The sequence below is a fragment of the Perognathus longimembris genome, chromosome 24 (genome assembly GCF_023159225.1).
Source record: "Perognathus longimembris pacificus isolate PPM17 chromosome 24, ASM2315922v1, whole genome shotgun sequence".
Lineage (NCBI taxonomy): Eukaryota > Metazoa > Chordata > Mammalia > Rodentia > Heteromyidae > Perognathus > Perognathus longimembris.
In genome coordinates, this window is record NC_063184.1 from 9,794,907 (window position 1) to 9,818,737 (window position 23,831).

Consider the following 23,831-nt stretch of genomic DNA (forward strand, 5'->3'; position numbering starts at 1 on the left):
AAAAGAGGTAGAGTGCTAGCCTTGAGCAAAAAGAAGCCAGGGACAATGCCCAGACCCTGAGTCCAAACTCCAAGACTGGCCAAAAAACACACAAACAAACAAACAAAAAGATCACAGCAAATTGCCCTTTCTAATTCTCTAAAAGCCTCTCCTAATTTCTAGGTTTCTTCCATTCTTGCTTCCTAATGGAATTATTTCTACTCATTTAATCTGGCAACTTATCCTTAGTTAAAATTTATTAGTTATATGTTTTTAAGACATTTTAAAATAGCCATTCTTTTTTTTTTTTTACTTATTTTTTCATTACCACTGTTATTAGTTTGTGAGTATAAAACGGGTTTTGAAGATGTTATATTGAACTGAAAATCTCAACCTGGACATTTTCTACACATATGTTGTTGAATGTATCAGTAGAAAGTAGAATGTGTTAAAGGTAATGTCTTCTTCCACATGCTTCCCACAATGCTTAGTGCTAGGCCCACGATGGAGTGAGTGCTCAATGAAGATTTATTGAATGAACCATAAGTAAATTACTCTGCCAAGGAGTCTAAATAGTGTGTGCACATACATACACACACACATACACACACACACACACACACACACACACACACACACACACACACACCCCTCAGCAAAAAGGGTGAAGGAAATGAATATTAGCCTGTGAAAAGACAGGTAGAGATTTTGCTGTGTTTATAACTGGGAAATAAACCTTAAGTTTCAGAATACTCAGTGAAATGGTTTTAGGGTGAAGATAATCATTTACACTACAATTTGTGTGACTTGACACACACTATACAAGATCATTTTCTCAGGTCTTTACACCAAGTCACTGATCGCTTTTGTTCTCTTAATTAAAAGCTGTTCCAGAATCAACCTCACAAGATCCTACAGATTTAATACAGGCTGAAATATCAAAAGAGAAACCCAAGATAATCGTTTCATTCATAAAAAATCTTACAGGTTAGTTTTGCAATTTAATGCAAAGATTGAATCTGTTTCCTCTTGAATTTGAGAATGATCCAAGAGGTGACAAGTTGTCTGGGTGTCTTTGGCTCATGCTTGTAATCATTGTGACTCAGGAGACTGAGATGTGGAGGACGAGGTTTCAAAGCTAGCCCAGGCAGAAAACTCTGCAAGTTTCCATCTACAAAATAACCAGCAAGCTCATGGCTCTGAGTTCAAAACATGTCTCTACACTAACCAAATTATTCTTCTATGTGTGTATATCTATATTCATACACATCTATCTAAAATGGGTGTATATGTCTATATTTAGTTGAAATACATGTATGTATGTATATATATATATGAATATACATAAAATATGTATATGTGATTTTTTTTCTGTTGCCAAACCATTCAATATATTTTTAGATATTTAACTCTATAAACTATAGCCCCTTGATTGAAAAGATAATTTTCCTCATTTGGTCTTACAGTGCTGCTATGTACAGTTTATTGGATAAAGGAAAGGAGAAATAATACACACTTAAGTGATTAGTCTCCAATTTCTGGAGGCATAAAACCAAGACTCATAAAAGTTTACCTGTAATAAGAATGTCTGGTAAATTATACATTTTTGAACATTTATTAGCAACATGATAATATTAATTCATGAAAAGATAAAAAGGCCTTGCAGGATAGGAAAATGTTCATTAAGGAGCTTAAGGGAACATGCATTCGCTGACTTTCACAGTGCTATGGGTCACTGATTTACTTTCCCATGTATATATTAAAGTAACATATATACATTTGTGTTTTATTAAATAAAATGTTGTTGAATAATTACAGACAGCATGCATTTTAAAACTTACATAGCAGAGCTGTATGAATTGTTTGTATGTGCAATATTTTGAATTCACATTTGAGAATCAGCCAGAAATCCAGTATACTTGTGTCTTGGTTCTAGAATCTGTATCTAAATAACCTTAACTGTAAACCCTGTCAGTCAGGACTCCCAGGTATTTATTTTTCATCACAGATTTAAGTTTTAAAATGGTATATACACTGCTGTTTTGCGGAATCCTTTCCTTACCACAATATACACTTGTGTATTTTAAGACACTCTTAACCCTCATTGTTCTTCACATAGGAAGATACGGCACATGAAACTGTTTCACAGTCTTCTAGGCTAAGCACAAGTAAGTTGACTTACTCTTCTTTTGTCTGTTTATAATGTGGCTTGGGTGAAAAGCCTTAAAGTTATCCTAAGGCTAATCTTTAAAGCAATATACATCATATATAAGACCAAGTACTGGACACAGGTACAGAAACTGGCATCATAGGAATGTAATTGATTAGCTAATCCAAGGCAGATGGAAATAAAGAGTGATAAATCAAGGGGCCAAAGGAACACTGATGGTGGTCAGAAAGAAGACTTTTTTTTTCTTAGTACAGTGGTTATCTTTACTGTATCATGCACTCTATTCACTGCCTCTAACCACAGGGGAACACATCCAAAGATTGTCTCCATCCACTCCTCAGCCCAGTGAATTTCCACTCAGTCTTCATGAGTCAATGCAAACAATCGTCAGGTGGAAACTTCCTGCACCTGCTCTGTTTCAATGGCATGTTGCCTTACATCCATATTACAGCAGACATTGCTCACTGAAGTGACTTGCTCTCTGGCTTTGTCCCCTGGAAGTCAGGGACGATGACGTCCCCCACCCTCCATTTCCCAGAATCACACACAGTGCCTGGCACTTTAGAAACCCAGAACACAATGTTCATTTGTACTTTCATAAAGGCAGTACTTACAGCAGTGAGATCAAGAGGCTAGTAAGAATATTGACAAAGGGGTTTTATTTAGTGGTATTCTGAACGAAGACACAATATTTGGTTATATGTGAACTAAAACAAATTTTACAGATGACATCCAATTTAGAAGCACAAGATGTCAGTGTTTCAGCATTGCTAGCCCAAGTGTGCAGGGACATTTTAAAGTAAAATGAAGACCTGCTAGAAAAACAAGAGTGAGGAAGTGAATGCAAGTCAAGTTAAGAACTGAGGATGAAAATATCACGTACACTTCTCTACCCAACATTACAAGAGAAGGATGCCTATTTAATGTACTTGTGTCCAACATCTGCTCATATAATCATACTGCTTAAGGGCTGTTGGTGTCAAGATTCTTGTGTCACACCAGGTAAAGGCTTTACATTCAAGCTAAGCTAGACAAAGGGAAAGATAACATGCAAGTTAACTTGTGTGTAACTTTAAAACATTGCAAAATAGTTGCAATGTGGCTATGTGTGTATGCTGTATACATATACAGTGTGTGTATGTATTTATGTACATATATATGTATGTATATTTGATGAGCATACCAAAAACTATAAGGAGACAATCCCATTAAATATGTATATTAAGTAAAGCAAAGTGAAAATACAAACACTATTTGGTTGATTATTTATTTATTTATTTTTTATTCCAGTACTCAATCAAGCTTGAACTTGGCCTCTGCTTAGCTTTTTTGATCAAGGCTAGTGTTCTACCACCTGAGCCATAGCTCTATTTGAAGCTACCTGCTTGTTAATTGGGTATAACAATACTTTTCTGCCCAAACTGGCTATGAACTGTGATCCTCAGATTGTACTCTCCTGAGTAGCTATCTTGACAAGTGTGAGCCACCTTTACCCAGCTCATTTATGGTTTAATGTTAAAACTCCATGAGACTATAGATACTAGAAAGGTTAAATACTAAACAATCAGATAACCCGATCTAAGATAAAACAATGAGAAATCTCCAATGTTGGTCAAGACAGATGGCAAAAGCCTAAGTGGTAAGCAACCTGACCTTGTTGTGTCTGAGAAGCAGAATTATCAGCCCCTGAAGAACAAAATGCTGCTCTAAAAATGTGTAACTGTTTGCAGTGGCATTCCAACTTCGATATTTATCATTTCCATAGATCTTCAAATATTTTTTCTACAGTGCAGACAATAATGCAAATGGATATTTACCCTACAAAGAAATAGAGGGTCTTCTGGGAGAACAGACACTGGAACTAGAACAACTGGAGCCATATGATGTTGATCACAACCAAATGTACCGCTATTTTAAATTAATTAGAGCACTTGGATTAACTGAAGGACATTAGGGCTGGGACATGAAGAATGGTCAGATGATACCTACGAAATATGATCGATCTGTATTACAGTTCAAAATTAGCAAGGAACCCAAAGACTTCCAATTTTTGGTCTGGATATTACTTTTTAGTCTGTACTGCTATAAGGATTTTAGTAGATTACAGCAAAACTGTCAAGTTTGGGTACTATAAAGTGAATATATAAGAAAGTAGAGGAAGTGGAGCTGTGGTTCAAAGTGGTAGTGTGCTGGCTTTCAGCAAAAAGAGCTTAGGGACAGTGCCCAGGCCCTGAGTTCAAGCCCCACGACCAGTAAAAAAAAAAAAAAAAAGGAAAGAAAACAGAAAGCTACTATTTGTTTCCTAGGAAGTTTAAGCAAAATAAATGGCATGCCCTCTTAAAGAACTTGAAGTGTCCTCTGAAATCAACCCATTTCCCTCCTCTGCTTCTTTACTAGTTGGTTTGTACCTACCAAATTGAACAGCAGACATACTGTAGTAGTCAAGAGCTGGCAGAATAATAGAATGTACTTTGCATGAAACAAAAAACATGCCATGTAAGCAAATAGTAAAATTATTTCCTTTGAAAATTGGAGAAGATATATTTATTAAATTGGTGTCATTTCTCTCTAGCTTTGGAAAATAAGTGATAGCCAATGAGAGACTGATTATTCCTGTTTGGTCTTGCCATTCACAAACATGAGTTGATTTTATCTACTGTTCCCGAGTGTCACTACATTCTCAGGTCAAAATTATTTATATTGCAAGCTGCTTCTACTAAGACAACGATTACATAATACGTCCTATATGCCTCCTGTAGTTGTGTGGATGTTGCCGAATGTTTGCTTTTGGAAAAACCCTTTGACCTCTCTGAATTCTATATTCATTTAGCTGATGCTTGATTTTGCTTCCTTCCACTTTGACCCTGGTGCACAAAAGAAAGATGCGAGTCATTCTGATTTTTGCTATGAAACCTCTTGCTCCTGCCTCTTCTTGCATGTACTAGCATTGCTACAGGAATGATAATTTGTTTTCTATCAGAGGATGGTCTGCATTTCCAGGTGTGTGTGTGTGTGTGTGTGTGTGTGTGTGTGTGTGTGTGTGTGTGTGCTGGGGCTTGAATGCAGGGCCTGGGCACTGCCCCTGAGCCTTTTCTGCTCAAAGCCACCACCCTACCACTTACATTGTCACAATTCCACTGAGATGAGTGAGATGAATCCCATGAAAGTTAGCTTTGAATCACAATCTTCAAATAGTCCCGAGTGGCTAGAATCACAGGTGTGAGCCACCAGCATCTATCTGGTTCTGTGTGTGTGTGATGCTGCATGAAGGGTGACAGAATCAGGGATAAATGCATCTCTTTGCACGGAGGCTCTGTCAGGAGCACCAACAATGAAACACAGAGCAGGGCAAAGGCAAAGTCTCTGTTTATACAAACTAGTTGTACAGGAATGTTAACTGGCCAAGTAGGGGGTAAAAAGAGGCACACGTGGTTGACAGTTGGGAGATCACTGAGCTATGGCCCAAATCATTCATGCGCTGCCACATACTGAGAGGAGCCCCCAGGGAAAGCATTGCTTGCTCACTGGTTGCATTCCTCCCAGTGCCCAAGGGAAATAAGCATTCATTCTTTCTGATGAACCTTATATCTTACCTCACTTTCAGATAGCATAGGTAACTTTTTTATTTTCTTAACAGTTGGACATTTTCTCTGTTTTGTACTTTGGGTGCTTGGAGTGGTGTTTCCACATTCTACATTAAAAAAAGCATTAGGTAAATGGAAACAACTTAGGAGACACCCTATATTAGATGAAATAATGCAAGTAAAAGAAAAACAAAAGGGTTAGGAGAAAGCTTGAAAGGAGGAAGATGGGAGAGAAGAGACAGGGTAGGAAAGTAACAACATATCCTATCAGCACAAGTGGAAAATAGACTGACATATTTAAACTCAAAACAAGTTTCACAGAGGAAATGTCTCCTCCTGGATGGATGAAGATTTACGTAAAGGTACCCAAGCCAATTTCTTCTTGAAGACCAAGCCCCACATAAGAAACTGGGATTATGAGTTAGATTCATTATGTGACAAATTTTATATCTGTTTAGAATCTATGTGTCATTTAAATTTCTAAATCTAAAACTATTTTTTTATTGTACAGTAACGAAGAAGATGGAAATACAAGAAAGAAAAAAAACACTGAAAACAATGGTTTGGTTTTATTTCAAGAATATTTTCAATCTATTTCCTCAAAGAAGGTCCTATGATCTATACTTTAAAAGTAGATTCTTTCCTTCTTTCCATCCATCCTTCCTTCTTTTTCTCTTTCTTTTCTTCTTTCTTTTCCTTCCTTCCTTCATTTTGCTGGTACTGGGGCTTGAAGTCAGGGACTGGACACTGTCTTTGAGCTCTTTTGCTCAAGGCTAGCGTTCACCCCACTTGAGCCACAGCTCCACTTCTGGCTTTTTGTGTTTAATGGGAGCCAGAGTCTCAAGCACTTCCCTGTTCAGGTTGGTGTTGAACTGAGATCCTCAGATCTCAGCCTCTTGAGTATAGGATGACAGGCGTGAGCCACTGACTCCCTGCTAAAATGAACTTCTTTTGAATCATGTTCAGTTTCAAAGAAACATTTTGTTTCTTGAAGCAACTTTTTAAAATTTCTCTCATGCTTCAAGAAAAAGAATTAGCCTTTTGGCTTTATTTTTCAAAGTATAATTCTAATGAACTGAGTTTATAATTTAAATTCTATTCATACATAGAAATAAAGGCAAATGATGTGATAGTTTTTCTCTCATTTTTTTTCTAGTTTGTCTCACATTTTCCATTTCCACATGTGGTTTTGATAGGCATTGTGCTTTCCCTGATGAAATCTAATGAATCTTTCACACTATTTCTTTTTTTCTTTTTCTGGAATGTTTGACAGAATCTCACTAAGTAACCAAGGCTGGATTTAATGTCCTCAAGCCCTTTACTGGGAAGATTACAAGGCCAAGTCACCGTGTCTAGCTAGGCATACATCTGAATTTTAACACAAAGTATTGCCTTTTCATTCATATTAAAATTCCTGCTATAACCATTGACTAGAATCAGGGTGGGAGGCAAAATTGACACTTTTCAAGATTTCCAGCATGCTAAGTTCTTTTAGTTGTCATTTGTTCAGATCTCTGAACAAAATATACATGCCACACAGAGATATAGTAGCACATATCTTAATTAGCCTGAAATTTTAGATCATATGCAATTTACCCATGTGTTTCTATTTAAAATTCCCATTTCTACTAAAGGTCAGGCTTCAGTCAAAGGCCTATTAGTGTAACAAGTAGAATTTCATATAAATACAAATTGTACCTTTACAACTATATTACTCTAATGAAAGTCATTACTAAAAAAGGAATAGATTCCTTAATTAAGCATACTTTGTATGAAGGATGTCAGTAAGAAAGTGGTCCATGATTGAAGTTTATTTTTTGTTCTTTTTCTAGTTAAAAGGAAATCTGATCCTGTTATTAGGACTAAGGATCACGGATTGGCAGAAGTTATCTTTTGATAGTGTGTTTAACTATACTGATTCAGTACAATTAGTTATAATGAACTCTTTTGAAATAAGGAAGGGCCACTTATTAAACAAAGTAGGATTACTGAAAAAGTGAAAAGTTAATTGTGGAAGCTAAGACTATAATACCTTTACTTCTACAAAATTCAGTGAGAAATTCAGGTTTTATTGGTAATTAAACAGAAATTTTTCATTAATGACTGTAATACACCTGAGATTAACATTAGTGTTTGGTTTTTGAATAATTATAATTGTTTTATTTGAATAATTTAATATACTTTTATATGTGGTTCTGATTTTTGAATCTTATTTTGGATTATATTCTTTGAAAAAAATCATGTGTTATCTTTAAATTGTGGTACCAAGAGGTTTCTGTTTAACATATCCATTTATGTACAGTGTATCTTGATCCGTGTCACTTCATCATTCTCCCCTCCTTTATCCCAACTCTAATTATCCCCTTGTTTTCTAATTCCATTTTCACACTTGTACATTGAACATTATGACTGTATTCACCCACCACTTTTCCATTTGTTTCTGCCTCCCTCCATTTTACCTCTAGTCCTCTCAGACAATTATTCCAGTTTCTTGATATCCATTTTGTTAAATGATCCGTTAACTGGTCAAAGGGGTAACTCCATGGAAGCCTGCACCTGTGCATGCACCCTACTTTCTTCAGTGTGATCATCTACAGAGTACCAATAGCCCAAAATCCTGCTGGTACCCCCACCTCAGCAACTGAGACACCAAAGTAATGGGGGGCCTCCAGCACTGCCTGGATTCTAGGACTTGCAGAAAATGACATGGTGAATGTTTTAATTGTGCACATTTGTGACTAAACTCTATCAGGAGAAAAATGTTGCTATCTACTAAAAATACCAATAGCACTTCTGCACCAAACACATTTTTCTAAAAATTAGCCAATACAGGTAGTGCTCTGGATCAAGTGGTAGAGCACTAGCCTTAAGCTAAAGAGCTTAGGTACAGCACCCAGTCCCCGAGTTCAAGCCCCACGACTGACAAAACAAACAAATAAATAAAAATTAGCCAAAACTCTTGCAGACACCTCAAAAGTGGGAAAAGAACCTCTCTAACTCATATTCTGAAGAGGTTCCTTCATGTAATTCCCAAACATTATCACTGAAGATTGAAACATTTCCTACTTCTATCTAATCTGCCTTAGTTGATGACACCGATTGTCATTAAATCGTCTCAAATGTAATTTTATCTTTACAAACTACTTGAATTACTTAGAAGCAAGAATTTACAAAATCAAATTACATTTTCAATAAATATCACTGAATTATCTCTTGACATTGTTTTTCAGATTGTTTAGGCTCTTCTTTTGTGGGTAAGATGAGATGAGAAAGATGTTTGGTATGAATCTCAGGTCTCCATGATAGACAATACTGCTAAGCTTCGTGGATATCTGCTGTCTATACCTTGCATTTTCAAAGGAGAATCATTCAATTTTAGTAGCATTTGGGGATTTAGCAAGAATCTGGGTTTTGAAGAGAACACCTAACTTCCTCCTAGTACAATCATAAAGCACTGCTTTATCCCAGACATGGGCTCTAAGTCTAGATACTCAAACCGTCCATCTGTCCTTCAAGGGATAGACATTACTACTCTACAAGAATATCTTAATGTCTGATATAATTAGCCATGAAACTACTGAAATAGTTATACAGATTGTGTCTACAAAAATATAAACAAATCAATACATTTCTTCTTAGCTTTATTAGGGAATATAGCCTAAGTGTGGAAAAAATTAAATCACTATTTATTAAAACTAGCTAACAATAAGCTCTCTAAAACCAATCAACCAATCATGGTCATTAAATACCTACACTTGACTTCCTTAATATTGCGACAGCATTTTAAGTTCTGTGTGGTGTTCTTGATAGGGAAAATCCCTCTATTTGATAATTTAAAAAATCCATTCTCACATTAAATACCTTGCTTTCAAACTCTCTCTCTCTCTCTCTTTCTTTCTCTCACACATACACAATGTTGGAAGATCTCTCTTAGAAACATATTGGTCATATATTATGAAATAAAATCTGAATAAAAATTTTATCCCAGCAACATTTCTTCATTTTAAATCGTGTTTATTAATTTTTTTCTTTTTAAATTACAGTGGAGATTAACTTTTGAATCCAGTCAGTGCCTACTTTCAATTTCATCAAATTCCAAAAAATGTAACATCAACTCATTCATACACTCTAAGTCTCATTACCAGCCCACCATTCATGGCCTGTGTTTCCCCCCTCCCCCTCCCCCCCTGCTTCGGGCACCTTTAATGGTAATGCTGTGGTACAATTGTGAAAAGATATGACTGATACACTTATATGTGTAATACCATTTCTTCAAGTATTGAGCAGGCAGTGCATTTGTCTGCATTGTACATCAGAGAATTACTTGTGACAATGTTTCTAAGTGTAGCACAGTGGCTCCTGGTGGGAGGAATGGAAATGTATGTCATTGTGTGTGACAAGAATTTACAGCATTCTAGAATTTTAGCAACTCTTCCACACATGTGAATGATGTTAAGTTAATGTTGGGTTAATCTACTCATACACATAGGATTTCTAATGACAAATAAATAAAATACACTCAACATGTGTAGTGCAAATAAGAAGTAAACAGAAAGACAAGGAATAAATGTATAGAGAATGGTTCACCAGCGACGTCTTCATTTCTTATGAGGACTGTGACTTCATCATTGGAAATTCCTGTGGTCCTTGGTCCCTGTTGTCCACCATGACTGGAAAAGACAGCTGAAGGACCAAGGAGGGGCACAGGAACTCATTTGTTCAAACAGGTGGGCCAATCCTCTAACTTCTGTGTATCATGGAAAGTCTGATTTGTTAATGAAACCTCAGCCCTCTGCTGACAAAACAGGTACCAATAGCAAGAACCATGAACGTTCAATTGAAAAGAATTGAACATTGGCACCTATGTACTATAGATTGTGTGATCCAGAGGGTGGGAGGGAGGAAGCCGGAGATTTCACAATGACAATAACACAATGACTGTAACATCTGAACATTCAAAACATACAGGATGGAAAAGCCAAGAAAAAATGACATTAACAGTCAGCCACATAAACAATCACCTTCAGTACTTTGAGCAAATGCAGAGCTTTGTTGCTTTAAACTATGCATTTAACAAAATGTCACTCATTAAACTAGGAAAAAGGTATGAATTTTTTCCCCAGAAGAAAACTATTGGTAAGAAGGAAATAGAAGTGAGCTGTGATAACAAATTCATACATGTTCTTAATTCCATGTTTCTCTAGAAGTGTTCACCATGAATCAAACAAGGAAAACAAGAACACAAGATAACAAAACTCATGAAGGGTATAAAACTGATGCTACTTATTTTTTTCATATGTTTTCCTCTGCATTCAGTTTGAGAGAACTATTTCTCTTATATGGTACCATTCTATGTTAACTTCTAGAAGAGGGGCAGTTGGATCCTGAGTGTCTTTCTCGCTCTCCAATCCATTCTCACAAATATAATAAGCAGCTAGGGAAATTTCTCTCAAGTGGGATACACACACACACATACACACACACACACATCCTTATTAAGGAAAAAGAAACCATTCCTTATCTGTGACACAGACACACATACACATCAACATTTAAAACTAAGGTCTGACCAATTGTCTTAAATTCATTTAAATAGTTAAGGCTTCTAAAGGTTCAGGGCCAACTCTACATCGGTATTGGAATAAAATACATTTTTGCATTTTAGGTTTGTGCTTTCTTGTATAGCCATTGTAAATCCCTACAATTTCATTAGTAATATCTGATAAGGGAGGGTTAGACTTGTTTATTGACATTTTACTTTTAGTAACTGTTAGACTAAATTATGAACTCAGTGGCTGGATCAATTTGTTTCCATCCCCTGGGCTGCTGGCTCATTTCACTTTCTTTTCATGTTTAATATGGCCATTCCTTTTGTATTTACCATTGAGGAATCCATTGTGATAATGTCCATTAACAGCACTCTGCTTATTTCTAGACCACAGACTTGCGAGTTTTCTGTAAATAAATGTTGTCACGTGGGTCAGGAGGAAGTAAAACAATGCAGCACCAAACAAAAGCACAAAGGCAATATCCAGTAGAAAATACTGACAGAAAGAGATCTCATAGACAGTGGCCCGGAGGTGGTGGGCTCCCTTGTGGCGAAGGATGTAATCTATCCAATAGAGAGTCCGATCGACAGGATGGCCGGGTTGATCCTTGTGAATTTCTGACAGCTTCTGAGCCCTCTGCCGGTAGCTATGGAGTGGGGGAAAATACAGAATAATCATGTGTGTATAAGGCTCTGTAAGCATGGACCACTCAACTTGAAAATGGACCAAAAAAAAAAAACAAAACAAAACACAGTAACAATAACCACCTTTTATTCTGTACCTAGGAATAAATGCTTTCAACGCACTCTCTTCTGTTAGCCTAATGTAATACATGTGAAACTAGTAAGTAGAAACAAGACCAGAGATGATAAGAACCCTGAATAATTACAAAGGTGAGATTCAGATTCGTGTTTTTCTAAGTTCTGTATTCTTTACCTACTTTATTGCACATATGATGACACTTACCCAGGAAGTAACTTTAACATTTGTTTTAATTTAAAGTAACATTAAAGGATGGTATGATGATATTGTATTAAGTAGATGAAGGGAGTTGGCAAACACTACTAAATAGATAATAGCATATATCTTGATGCACAGAAGTATGTACATGGATCTAAAGAAAAGATCTTCTAGTGAGACCCAACTCAGTAGTAGATTGCCTGCCCTAGCAACCCTGAGGACAAGTGTTCAAACGCCAGTACTACCCAAAGAGAAAATGAAAACAAAGTATTTGATGATTAATTTTAAAATCCAACTAAAACTTGAGAGAATGGCTTGGGAGAGATGAAGCACCATGATGGAACAGGTGACAACCAAAATACATTGTACTTATAAACTGACATATACTGAAACCCCCTTGTTCAATTACTAAAAGATAATGAAAAACATTCTAAAGGAAAATATTTTTTAAATTATTTTAATTATTACCAACTGAAGTAATAATTATAGCATGGACATTTAATTTAAAACTATGTACCTGCACATTTGTGGGACAATCTTTGACAAATGGCTACTGCCCTCAGACCGTAGTTCCCTGATTAAAGTTTTACAATGTTTCAAGATAAGAAACAAATTCTAGGCTGGATACTGGAAGCTCAGGCCTATGGTCCAAGCTAATTGGGAGGCTGAGATCTGATGGTCAGTGCTCTAAGCTAGTGGCTACAGACAGATCGGAGAGACTCTTAATTCCAATAACCAGCACCAAGCCAGAGCTGGAGGTGTGTTGGTTCAAGTGTAGAGCACCAGCTATGCAAGAAAGAGATGAGCAAAAATTTGAGACCTTGAGATCAAGTCTTAGTATTAGCATACATACCCCAAAAAGTCCTACATTCTATGTAGAGAGATTATGTCATAGAGGACAGGTAATTAACAGGGATCAAAAGTTTGGATATACACATAGATCAGGCAAAAGAACAATGTGAAGTGGGTCACAAAGGCAGAAGAGCAAGAGTATAACCAGGACATATTTCTTTGGAAAACATATGAGGGATGAGAAATGTTTGGAGGTAGGAGAGTCTTGCTTAAAGTTTTTTATGAGCTTTTTTTTTTTTTTTTTGCCAGTCTTGGGGCTTGGAATCAGGGCCTGAGCACTGTCCCTGGCTTCTTTTTGCTCAAGGATAGCACTCTACCACTTGAGCCACAGCACCACTTCCAGCTCTTTCTGTTCATGTGGTGCTGAGGAATCGAGCCCAGGGCTTCATGCATGCAAGGCAAGCACTCTAGCGCTAAACCACATTCTCAGCTTAAAGGCTTTCTGAATGAAGAATACGTAGCTTCCATAGTGGGGCCAAAACAGCCATTAAGTCAGTGGCTCCATGTTAATTAAAAATAATTACTGATGGGGAGATAATGAAGGAATGACACTGATCAAGATGCATGATACTTATAAATTAGTATGTTGAACTGAAACCCCTTTATACAACTACTTAAGGGTAATAATAATAATAGGAAGGAGGAGGTAGAGGAAAAGGAGAAGGAGGAGAGGAAGGAGAGGAAGGAGAGGAAGGAGAAGAGGGAGAAGAAGAGGAGGAGGAGGAGGAGGAGGAGGAGGAGGAGGAGGAGGAGGAGGAGGAGGAGGAGGAGGAGGAGGAGGAGAAAAAGAAGAGGAGGAGGAAGAAGAAGAGGAAGAGGAGGAGGAGGAGAAAAAGAAGAGGAGGAGGAGGTGATGGAATGACTGTATAGAAGACAACACTAATGGCCAAAAATGGTAGTGGTATTAGTGAGATGGGAAAACTGTGGATGAGTTGGTAGGAGTTTCTGGGATCCTGGATTAAATGTCAAGGACAAAAAGCAGTCAAATTAACTGCACCTCATATTCTAACTTAGATGACTCACATAGTAAGGTGAATAACAAGATATAGACAAACAGATCCTAAGCCATCCTTGGGGAAATGTTGGAACTTTGAGATATAATTAAAGGAAGGCTCTAGCAGGTAGCTGCCAATAGTAAGTTAGACCTATGTGATTACAGGGTTCATGACAAATCACTCACATACCTGATGACCCTTTTTATAATGCAGTTCTAGCCCTATACATTAAGCTTTTGATAAATGCAACAGCAAAGCTGAAATGTAGTGAACAGAGGGGTGTGAGGCCTGAGGGAAAGGGCAAGCTAGTTCCTTTACTTGCCGGTTCTTCAGCTCAGTGCCTATAGTTTGTGGCTGTAATCTTAGCAAGTCAGGCAGCTGAAAAGTGAGGATCACAGTTCAAAACTAGCTCACTCTGGAAAGTCCATGAAATTCTTATCGCCAACTAACTAGCAAAGCAATGGAAGTGGGGCAGTGACTCAAGTGGTAGAGCACCAGCCTCGGACAGTGAGTTCAAGCCTCGGGACTGGCACACACACAAAGAATTCTCTCAAGAATAGATTTTTATTACTATTATTTAAGTTATATAAACTCACAAGACAATATGTTGAAAATTAACTGTACAACTTGGGGGGCAGGGACGGGGGGAAGGGAAAGTGGGAGAAAAATGAGGGAGGAAGTAATAAGTATGACAAGAAATGTCACTACCTTACATATGTAACTGTAACCTTTCTTACATCACCTTGACCATAAAACTAAATTAAAAAATAAAAATAAGAAATACTTCCTAGCATTGTTAGTTATTTTGCTTAGACTAAAGTACCTTGGATATATAATTAAATGAATCCTTAATAATTATTGTATATTGAATGTGTAGTGATGTTACAATGGGAAACACATGACTTCAGTTTATAGAATAAAGTTTAGACAAGGCATACTACAAAAATTACTGTCAGTTTTACATTGAGCAAAATCTTTCCTTGTACATATGCTTCAAGATTCAGTAGCTACCATCCAACATTGCAGTCCAGTCTCTCTGGTTCAGACTTCTCATACCATGGAGATCTCAGCTGGGCTGATCTGGGAGTGTAGTTCAGTGGTGGAGCACTTGCCTAGTATGGGCAAGGCCCTGGGTTCAATACCCAACATCACAAGAAAAGCAAATAAGCAAAAGTACGTGTGTATTATATACTGTAATGCACCTAATAGATTATATATTCCACATGTGACTAGCACACATGCACATAAATGTGTGTATGTGCATACACATATATGTATATCATACATGTGCATGTAATATACATATGTATACATATGTTACACATATGTATATATTATGCATGTATATATTCTAAGAACACCATACTTTGAGTTAGCATTAGACACTGAGAGGAAAATTAAAGATTATAGTAGGGCACCTTGGATCATAGAACATATTTCCCTAAATTCCAGAGCTGTAAAGCAAAACCTAGAGTCCTTTCAACATCCAAGGATGAGACCCATCCTGAACTCACATAAAGGTAACATAATGATCTTCAGTGGGATCTAGACTTTTATATGCACACTGTATCTTTTTTGTATGAAATCATTTTTCTTATGGTTGGTATCTCTTAGAATAGAGCACCGTTTCTCAACTCAGGCTTAATTTGTGTGTCCCAGGTATAAACCAAAGCAACTCTCTCTAAATCTTCAATGCCACTTGAAATGCATGATACATTAAACATTACCTCTTAAAATGGGGGAAATGGTTGTCTATTTTAAAGCTACACAGACCTGCTGTCTACCCTGTGGGACTCATTGTGAAGAGGGTGAACTCAGGCTACATCAAGGACCCAAAGGCAAAACACATACAGAGGTTCTGAATTGGCATGCGCATCAGCAACACTCAGTGCTCCAGAGAGCGAGCCGCACCACCCTGTCCATGTCATACAAATGGCTCTGCTTTGGCAATCAGTTTTGGCTTCAATTTTTTTCTCTAAGACTGTGTGACTACAGACTAATTACTAAAGCTCTCTAAAATTTCAAGAGCTTCAAGATTACAATGTGGATAATAAAAACAATGTCGTAAGTTTCTGATGCATGCTACAATAAAATAAGACACATTTGATACACTGCAGACACTAAATAGTAGTTTTCCCTGAGTTTTCAGATTATCGGAAATAAGTATAAATCATTAGCAGAGAAGCCTAAAGAATAATTCTGTAATGAGTTTACTGAATATTGACTGATAACTGGCTACTGACAATACATACATACATAAATACATACATCACAATCATTTTTGTATATACTATTCTGTATACAAACACATATATACTATGTGTCTGTACATATACAATCATATATATTACAAATCATATATCACACATATGTAATATGTAAGATGAACATTACATTATAATAGATATAACTGTGATCTATGTAATATATATCATAGGTCATATATATTACAGACCACATACATCATATGCCATATGCTATACATCGTATACACATAGATATGTGAGATATGATACATATTATATATATGGTTTGATTTCATATTAATTGCAGCCTTACCTGGGATTATTGATAACGTTCACCAGTGCTTTATACAGCTCTCCTTCAGTAACTGTCTTCCATTCCAGCAAGAGCCCCATACCTTTTGCCTGTACTCGGGTCATGGTATCATAATGGTCTCCAAAGAGTGGGATTCCCACTACTGGTACACCATGATACATAGTTTCAAAAATACTGTTCAAACCACCATGACTCAGGAAGGCTTTGATATTTGGATGCCCTAAATAAAAAGAAAAAGAAAAACAATGTGAAATATAATTACTTAGATTTTTCCAGAGACTTCTTTAACAATCAGTATGATTGTAACGATACATTTCATATATATTTTATTTTCATTACTTCTTCAAAAATTAAGACTACAGTAATCATATTTCATACATTATTTATTAATTTTATTCCAGAAGTGTGGCTTGAACCCAATGCCTTGGGTGCTATACCTGAGTTTTTTCACTGCATTACTTGAGCCACAGTTCCACCTCTGGCTTTTGGGGGGTTAGAGACAGTAGTCTCATGGACTTTCCTGTTCAGGCTGGCTTTGAACCACAATCCTCAGATATCAGCCTCTTTAGTGGACAGGACTACAAGCGTGACCCACCAGCTCCTGACCACATGTGTGGGTTTTAAAGACATAATTTTACCAATACTTTGTCTATACCAGTGTATGAAACATACATACAATGCTTATTACATATATAATTGCCTTACTGTATATACAAATAAAAGTTATTTGAAGTAACTGAAATGTATGGCATTAGAAAAGAAGTATATTACAATGTCCTTGAAATACGATTTGACTAATAATATATACTTACATGTTCAGAAGTGAATAGGAAGCCAAAGAAAATAAGAAATAAATAATACCAAGTTTAACTGCATTTTACCCAAATTAGACCTCTAGTTTCAGGTTACAAAGCATCATTTACCTATACTAAGGTCAAACACAGGTTATAAAAACATGTAAAAATGTAAGGCTAATCTCAGAAGTCAATGAAGTCAAAGGCTCACTTAAGAAGGATATTACACATTTTGCATATAGTATTCATGGAATATGGCAATCACTATAAAAGTTCTATCTGTTTTTCTTTTAAGCACACAGACAAAAAGACAGGTATTTAGTTTTTGTATAAATTAGGTGCAAAACTCAAGTATATTCTCTTAATAAACAACCTACATCTCATGGTATAGATTTAACATCTTTCAATTCAGATTAAAGATTTGAACAAAAATCACAAGAAAACTAAATATAGCACTTAGGAAATGCATTATTGACTAATCAAAAAGTATGGCTTACAGAAACAACAGTTTACTAATAGGTTGGAAAATGATGCAAGTGATCATGGTGCCAATTAGTCTTCTAGACCATTCCTGTGCAATGGGACTAGTGAGTCAATGTCTCCCTATCTGAAATGACTCTTAGCCCTTACTAAAGAACATCAGTAGAAATGAACTTTGAACACTGTGTGGTGTGCACATGTGAATGTGTGCCTGTGTTTATGTGTGTCCTGTTATTAGATAGGGACTGAATCCAGAGTCTGAATACTGAAGCTTTTCCATTCAAGACTTGTGCTCTACCACTTGAGCCACATCTCCACTTTTGACCTTTTGCTGGTTAATTGGAGACTAAAATCTCACAGACTTTCCTGCTTGGGCAGACTTTGAATCAAAATCCTGAGATCTCAGCCTTTTGAGTAGCGAAGAATTACAGGTATAGGCCACCACTAACTTTGAACTTTCTTCCCAGCAGCAAAATCCTTCTTTTGAATAAAACCATGTCACTAAGCTCAACAGTAAAGAAGAAAGCAGAGATGGGATGGAAAGAAGGAAAGTAATAGTAATGGGTGAGTAGAAAGGAAGGACAATGATTTGGGTGTCACTTCTCTTCCTGGGGGATTCTTGGGTCACAGGTGTCATGAGAAGATCTGCAAAGGCCATGCCTGCAGTTTAGAAAGGACCTGCTGCTGGACCCTAGTGTGGAGGATCTGCGTGAGTCCATGGAGTTGAGGCCTTCCAGCATGGACCCCTGGGTAATTCTGCCTTGCAGGGGCCAAATATGATGCACATGTCGACTACTCTCCCAGGCATGCATATTCGTATCGCACCGTTGCTCTGAAAAAGCTGATCTTCAAGTTCTAACTCAGGTTTCCTTCTTCCTTCCTACTTTTTAAAGACTCCAAAGTCATAGTTGTAAAGATAATAGAAAAAGATTTTTAAAAAACAACCCAGGTATCACAAAAGGGAAGGGTCTTGTGCTCATTTTGCTCCAATTTATCATCAACAGGGTAATATTTATGAAGGTGAAAAGGAATTATATACACAACTCTTTACAGTTGGTTAGTCACACAATTCAAGTTGCTATTAGGTGAATAACAGAAGCTTCTGAAAACTGTCTTAACGTAAAATAATAATTTTAAATGTCCCTTTTATTTTTAAGACTAAAATTATAAGACTAAAATTTTTATAATTAGTTATTTTTAATGTTAGGTAAAAGCATTACTCAAAGAATATTCAATGGTCAATATTGTTAAAGCCTAATAACTTTGTTATAATTGCCTTACTCAGTATGGGGAGGATAATACTGTATTTTGCTTTCCTAGTAAATGAAAAAAGAAATTTCATTTTTAATGTCTGTGCTTATTGAACATAGCTAAAATTGTTTTGATTCAAATATACACAAAACATATGCATGTGATAAACTGTTATTTTCATTTTGAGTTGAAGATCAGACAACTAAAGTAATTAAATAACAAATAAAGTAGTTACAAAAATTAAATTGCTACAAAAATGCCTAGTAATTTAGGGAGAAATTCAGGCAGATCACACAACTGATGTTAAAAATAAATCTACCCAAGCTTTCTACATTCTCTTTTGTTTCAGTGAAAATTAGGAGTCTTTGATTTCTCTGACACAACTGTAATGAAATTATGACATAAATTTGCATTTTCATTGTTTTTAATTTTACTACTTTTACTCAACTTGCCTAACCATGCATATATTTATTCACTGCTAATTTAGGTGATTTGCTATGTATTATTTTCTAGATGATTAAAAATTAGGGACTAACATAACATTTTTAATTATAGGCCCAATTATGATATTTTATAAAGGAGTTTCAAGTAAAGATTTACAATATTGGTGTGAAATTTGAGAACTTAAGTCTAGATGAGAACACAATGAGTCCATCATAAATATTTTGTGGAACATTCAAGTATAAAAATTATGTCTACACAATTAAACTCTAATAGCTTAGTAAGTAATCACATGTGTATCTGACTTACCCAGCAGGTCATTTTGGGGTAACCACTCTATGAGCTTGGTGTTGTTTCCTAGATTCTTTGGTTTGGCTCCAGAAAACCTACACATGGATATCAGGCAATAAACAGTTCAGAAATCAAATGTCACTCACAGTATAAGTTCTTTGGTTAAATTGGTTGATTCACAGGTATTATCTGATCACATTGTTGATATTCTCAAGAATGACATCATGCTGTGGTAGCTACAAAAATATGATTGAGATTCTTTGTAACACATATTTATTTTATGCTAGTATACTGTAGCTTGAATTCAGGGTTTCACACTTTTGCTTGTTTTGTTCTTTTGCTTTAGGCTGGCATGCTACCACTTGAACCACACTGCCACTTGCAGCTTTTTGCTGACTAACTGAAGATAAGAGTCTCTCAGATTTTTCTGCCCAGGGTTGACTTCAAACCTCAATCTTTACATCTCAGAAGCTTGAGTAGCTAGGCCTACAGTTATGAGTGACCTATGCCTGGCTTGTAACATTTGTTTTTGGTCTGAGGGGTAGAGCTTAAAGAAGGGGGGGGGGTGGTCAGATGAGTAGAGGGAAGGGAGGTGAATACACTCATAATAGTCAATGTAGCTAGGTGCTGGTGGCCCACACGTGTAATCATAGCACTTAGGAGGCTGAGATCTATCTGAGGAGAGTGGCAGGAAAATCCGGAGATTCTTTTATCTCCAATAAACTATTCAGAAAAAGCCAGAAGTGGCACTGTGGCTCATGTGGTAGAGCGCAAGCCTTGAGCACAAAGAGGTTCAGGGACAGTGCCCAGGCCCCGAGTTCAAGCCTCAGTGCCAACAAAAAAAAATTAAATTTAAAAATTCAATGTACATATATGCAAATGGAACCAGGTAACTTGAGGGGATTGATGGGGTTGGGAGAGATGGGGGAAGAATGATGGAAGAGGTGACACTGATCAAGATGAATTGTGCTCATAAACTATCATGATGAATCAAAACCCCTTTATACAGATAATTTAATTAAAAATCCATGGATGGGGGAATCATATCTTTGTATTAAGCTCTATTCTCTACTGTTTATTTTCACCTATTTAGAGAGAGTGGGGTGGGAGGGATGCCAGAAGTCATTCTACAATGGTGTCTGTAATTGGAACAGGGAAGGTCCCAAGGCAGTCACCAACTCTAACCCTGGTCATCCAGAGCCCAAGGGAAGGCACAAGTTTTGGAAGAAAGCAGAAAGTACCAATCTTTACCTTAGCCCTGGAGAGTGGAGAACAAAGGACATCGTTGGGTTGTTCTCTGCCTGAACGAAAAGATAAACCTCAAAGCTGCCAAACTAGTCATAGAGTGGCAAAAGTGTGAACCAAACAGATATAACTATCAAAATAAAGCAGAAAGGTGACTGCTGGGTTATCTGAGTAGAGAAAGGTCTGTGAGACAAGAATCTCAAGCAAAAAATCCCTGGACAGTTAGAAACACTATAACACCCACTGCCTGGCCCAGCTGGAAATGGAAAACTCTAAATGTCTGAGTACTGAGAATGGCTTTAGTGACAACTTCTTGTATCTAGGAAGAAGATCTGCTACTGCCACTTCCAACAGTGGTGGCATATACTAAATAAATACCTAATAAAAAGTATAGTGTTTAATTCTGTTTTTGAAATATTGGGTTGGAAAGTCCAGTGCTTAACAGTGTCTCCAAAGGGAGCAAGAGTTGACTTAGGAATCAGTCTTAATCAGGGTTACATGATAGATAATGGGCTAATCTCTTAGAAAAAGCAATAAAGACATTTGCTAAGGAAACAAATAGCTAAATATCTTAACTATTTATTCATCGTGTCCTATCTTGTTCCAAAACTGACTTAGAAAATCCTAACATTATACTGAACTATTTTACTGGGGGGAGGGGAGCAGTACTAAGGTTTCAAAACAAGGCTTTATGTTCTTGATTAGCCTGTTTGCTTGACTGGCACTCTACCATTTGAGCCGTGCTTTCTGCCTGGCTTTTTGTTGGTAATTTTACAGAGTCTCATAGACTTTTCTGCTCAAAGTGACCTCAAACTCTGATCCACTGGTTCTGCCTCTTCAGGAGTTAGGATAGCAGACATAAACCACCATATAACTATTTTTTTTTTAAATCAGAAGAGTATATGAGGGTAGAAATCTGAAGGAAACATGAAAAATGCAACACAGGGTACATCATTCTAACATTTTCTACACTAAAAGCCAGAGATTTCCATCTCTCACAGATGTCATAAACTAATTTTTACATTTCAGTGCGCTGAGAAATAAAGTGAAGCCTCAAGGGCAATCCACTGATCTTGTTAGCACTTGTTAGCATCTTGTCTGCACTTCACTGGGACCTGTGGCTGATAGTGATATCAACTATCTGTGTGTGTGTGTGTGTGTGTGCGTGTGCGTGTGCGTGTGTGTGTGTGTGTGTGTATACACCTAGAGCTATACGGTATCTCTGATACAAAGGGATACTGAAAATCAACAGCAAGGGGTTGATTTATATTATTAATATTGCCTTACCTCCAAATCACTTTTTGAGGCAATCTTCCCAGAGCTCCTGCCAGTTTGTTAGCAATTTCTTCTGACAGATACTTAACTCCAGCACCAAAAGATACCAAGACAAAGCCATGTTCATCAGCACTATTTACCCATCTTTGGAGATCCTGCAAATGGAAACATGGCAATTAATTTTATGATACAGTTCACACTGAGTATCTTCAACATCCAAGTTTTTGAGAAACATTCTTCATACGTTTTCTTAAAACACAAAGAGCATACAGTAGTTTCCGCTAAGTAACTTAAAAAAAATACTTCACCTGACAATGCTAACTGAAATAGAGGGCATATTTTTTCAATATAAACAATGATTACCAGAATATAAGTAGCTAATAGTCTGTGATCCTAAAGGATAGATAATTCAAACATTGTCAGAGATGAATCTAAATATGTAAGCAAAAATTAGCAATGATTTGCTGGCAGTGGCTCAGGATGAAATTTTCACTCAGGAAGCAGAGATAGGAAGGGTCAAAATTGAAGATCAGCTTGGCGGGAAAAAAATTAGTGAGGCTCTCACCTTAATCAGCAAAAACACTGGTCATGGTGCCATGCACTTGTCCTACTTGAAATGCATGATCATGTTTTTAAAAAAAAATAAAACGAATTTAATAGTATCTCTCCTATGTACATAGACACAAATGGAATTTCCTGGAATTTAAGAACTTATCAATTATGGAGTAAAATTTAATTTAGTAATAGCTCTATAGCTCTTAAAAACAAACAAACAAACATAAAACAACTTCTGGGAGCTAAATGGGGTGGCATGTAGCCCTAATCCCAAACACTCAGGAGGCACGGATTGGGAGGATGAAAATTTGAGATCAGCTCATACAAGGAGCTAGTAAGAACTCATCTGAATAACAAGAAAGCTAGAATTCGTGGCATATTACTACAATCTCAGCTTTACAGGAGACTATAGGTAGGAGGATCATAGTCTAAAGCTATCCCCAGGCAAAAATACTGAAAATATGAAATCCTACCCCCAAAAAACCTAAGAGCAAAGAAAGAAGTTGGGGTCATGTTTCAAGTGGTAGAGTTGCCCTCCTTTGTAACCATGAGGCATGACTTCAAAATACCACAAGACAACTTCAGAGTAAGCGTATTTAATGTGAAAAAAAAAATCTTAATTTCAGAAACTGAACACTACTAAATAAAAGTATGTTATGAGATTCCTGTAGGAAAATGGAAATTTAAAAACTGAATTCAAAATTCACCCACTTATATTCTCAACAATGTCTCGAAATACCTAAGAAGAACAGGTGAAGTAAAAATGAAAACTTTAACAAAGAACAGGAAAGGAACGAAGGCAAATGAAGAGCTGTAACCGATACCTGAAAAGGAAACAATATTATTTTTAT

At 36.6% G+C, this 23,831-nt stretch overlaps 1 protein-coding gene across 3 annotated transcripts in view; it reads right to left on the reverse strand.

Moving 5' to 3' along the window:
- Positions 1–577: 577 nt before the first annotated feature.
- Ugt8 (UDP glycosyltransferase 8) overlaps positions 578–23,831 on the reverse strand; it is a 66,249-nt gene continuing 42,995 nt past the window's right edge. For 2 of the 3 annotated variants that reach the window (XM_048333534.1, XM_048333532.1), the window contains exons 3-7: positions 22,438–22,580; positions 19,924–20,000; positions 16,649–16,868; positions 11,278–11,928; positions 578–630 (exon numbers count right to left, since the gene is read on the reverse strand). In XM_048333534.1, the coding sequence (XP_048189491.1) occupies positions 11,565–11,928; positions 16,649–16,868; positions 19,924–20,000; positions 22,438–22,580 (804 nt within the window). In that variant the 3' untranslated portion in view covers positions 578–630; positions 11,278–11,564. Of the gene's footprint in view, positions 631–11,275; positions 11,929–16,648; positions 16,869–19,923; positions 20,001–22,437; positions 22,581–23,831 lie in introns of those variants that run through there. The other variant, XM_048333533.1, reaches the window with a different exon arrangement.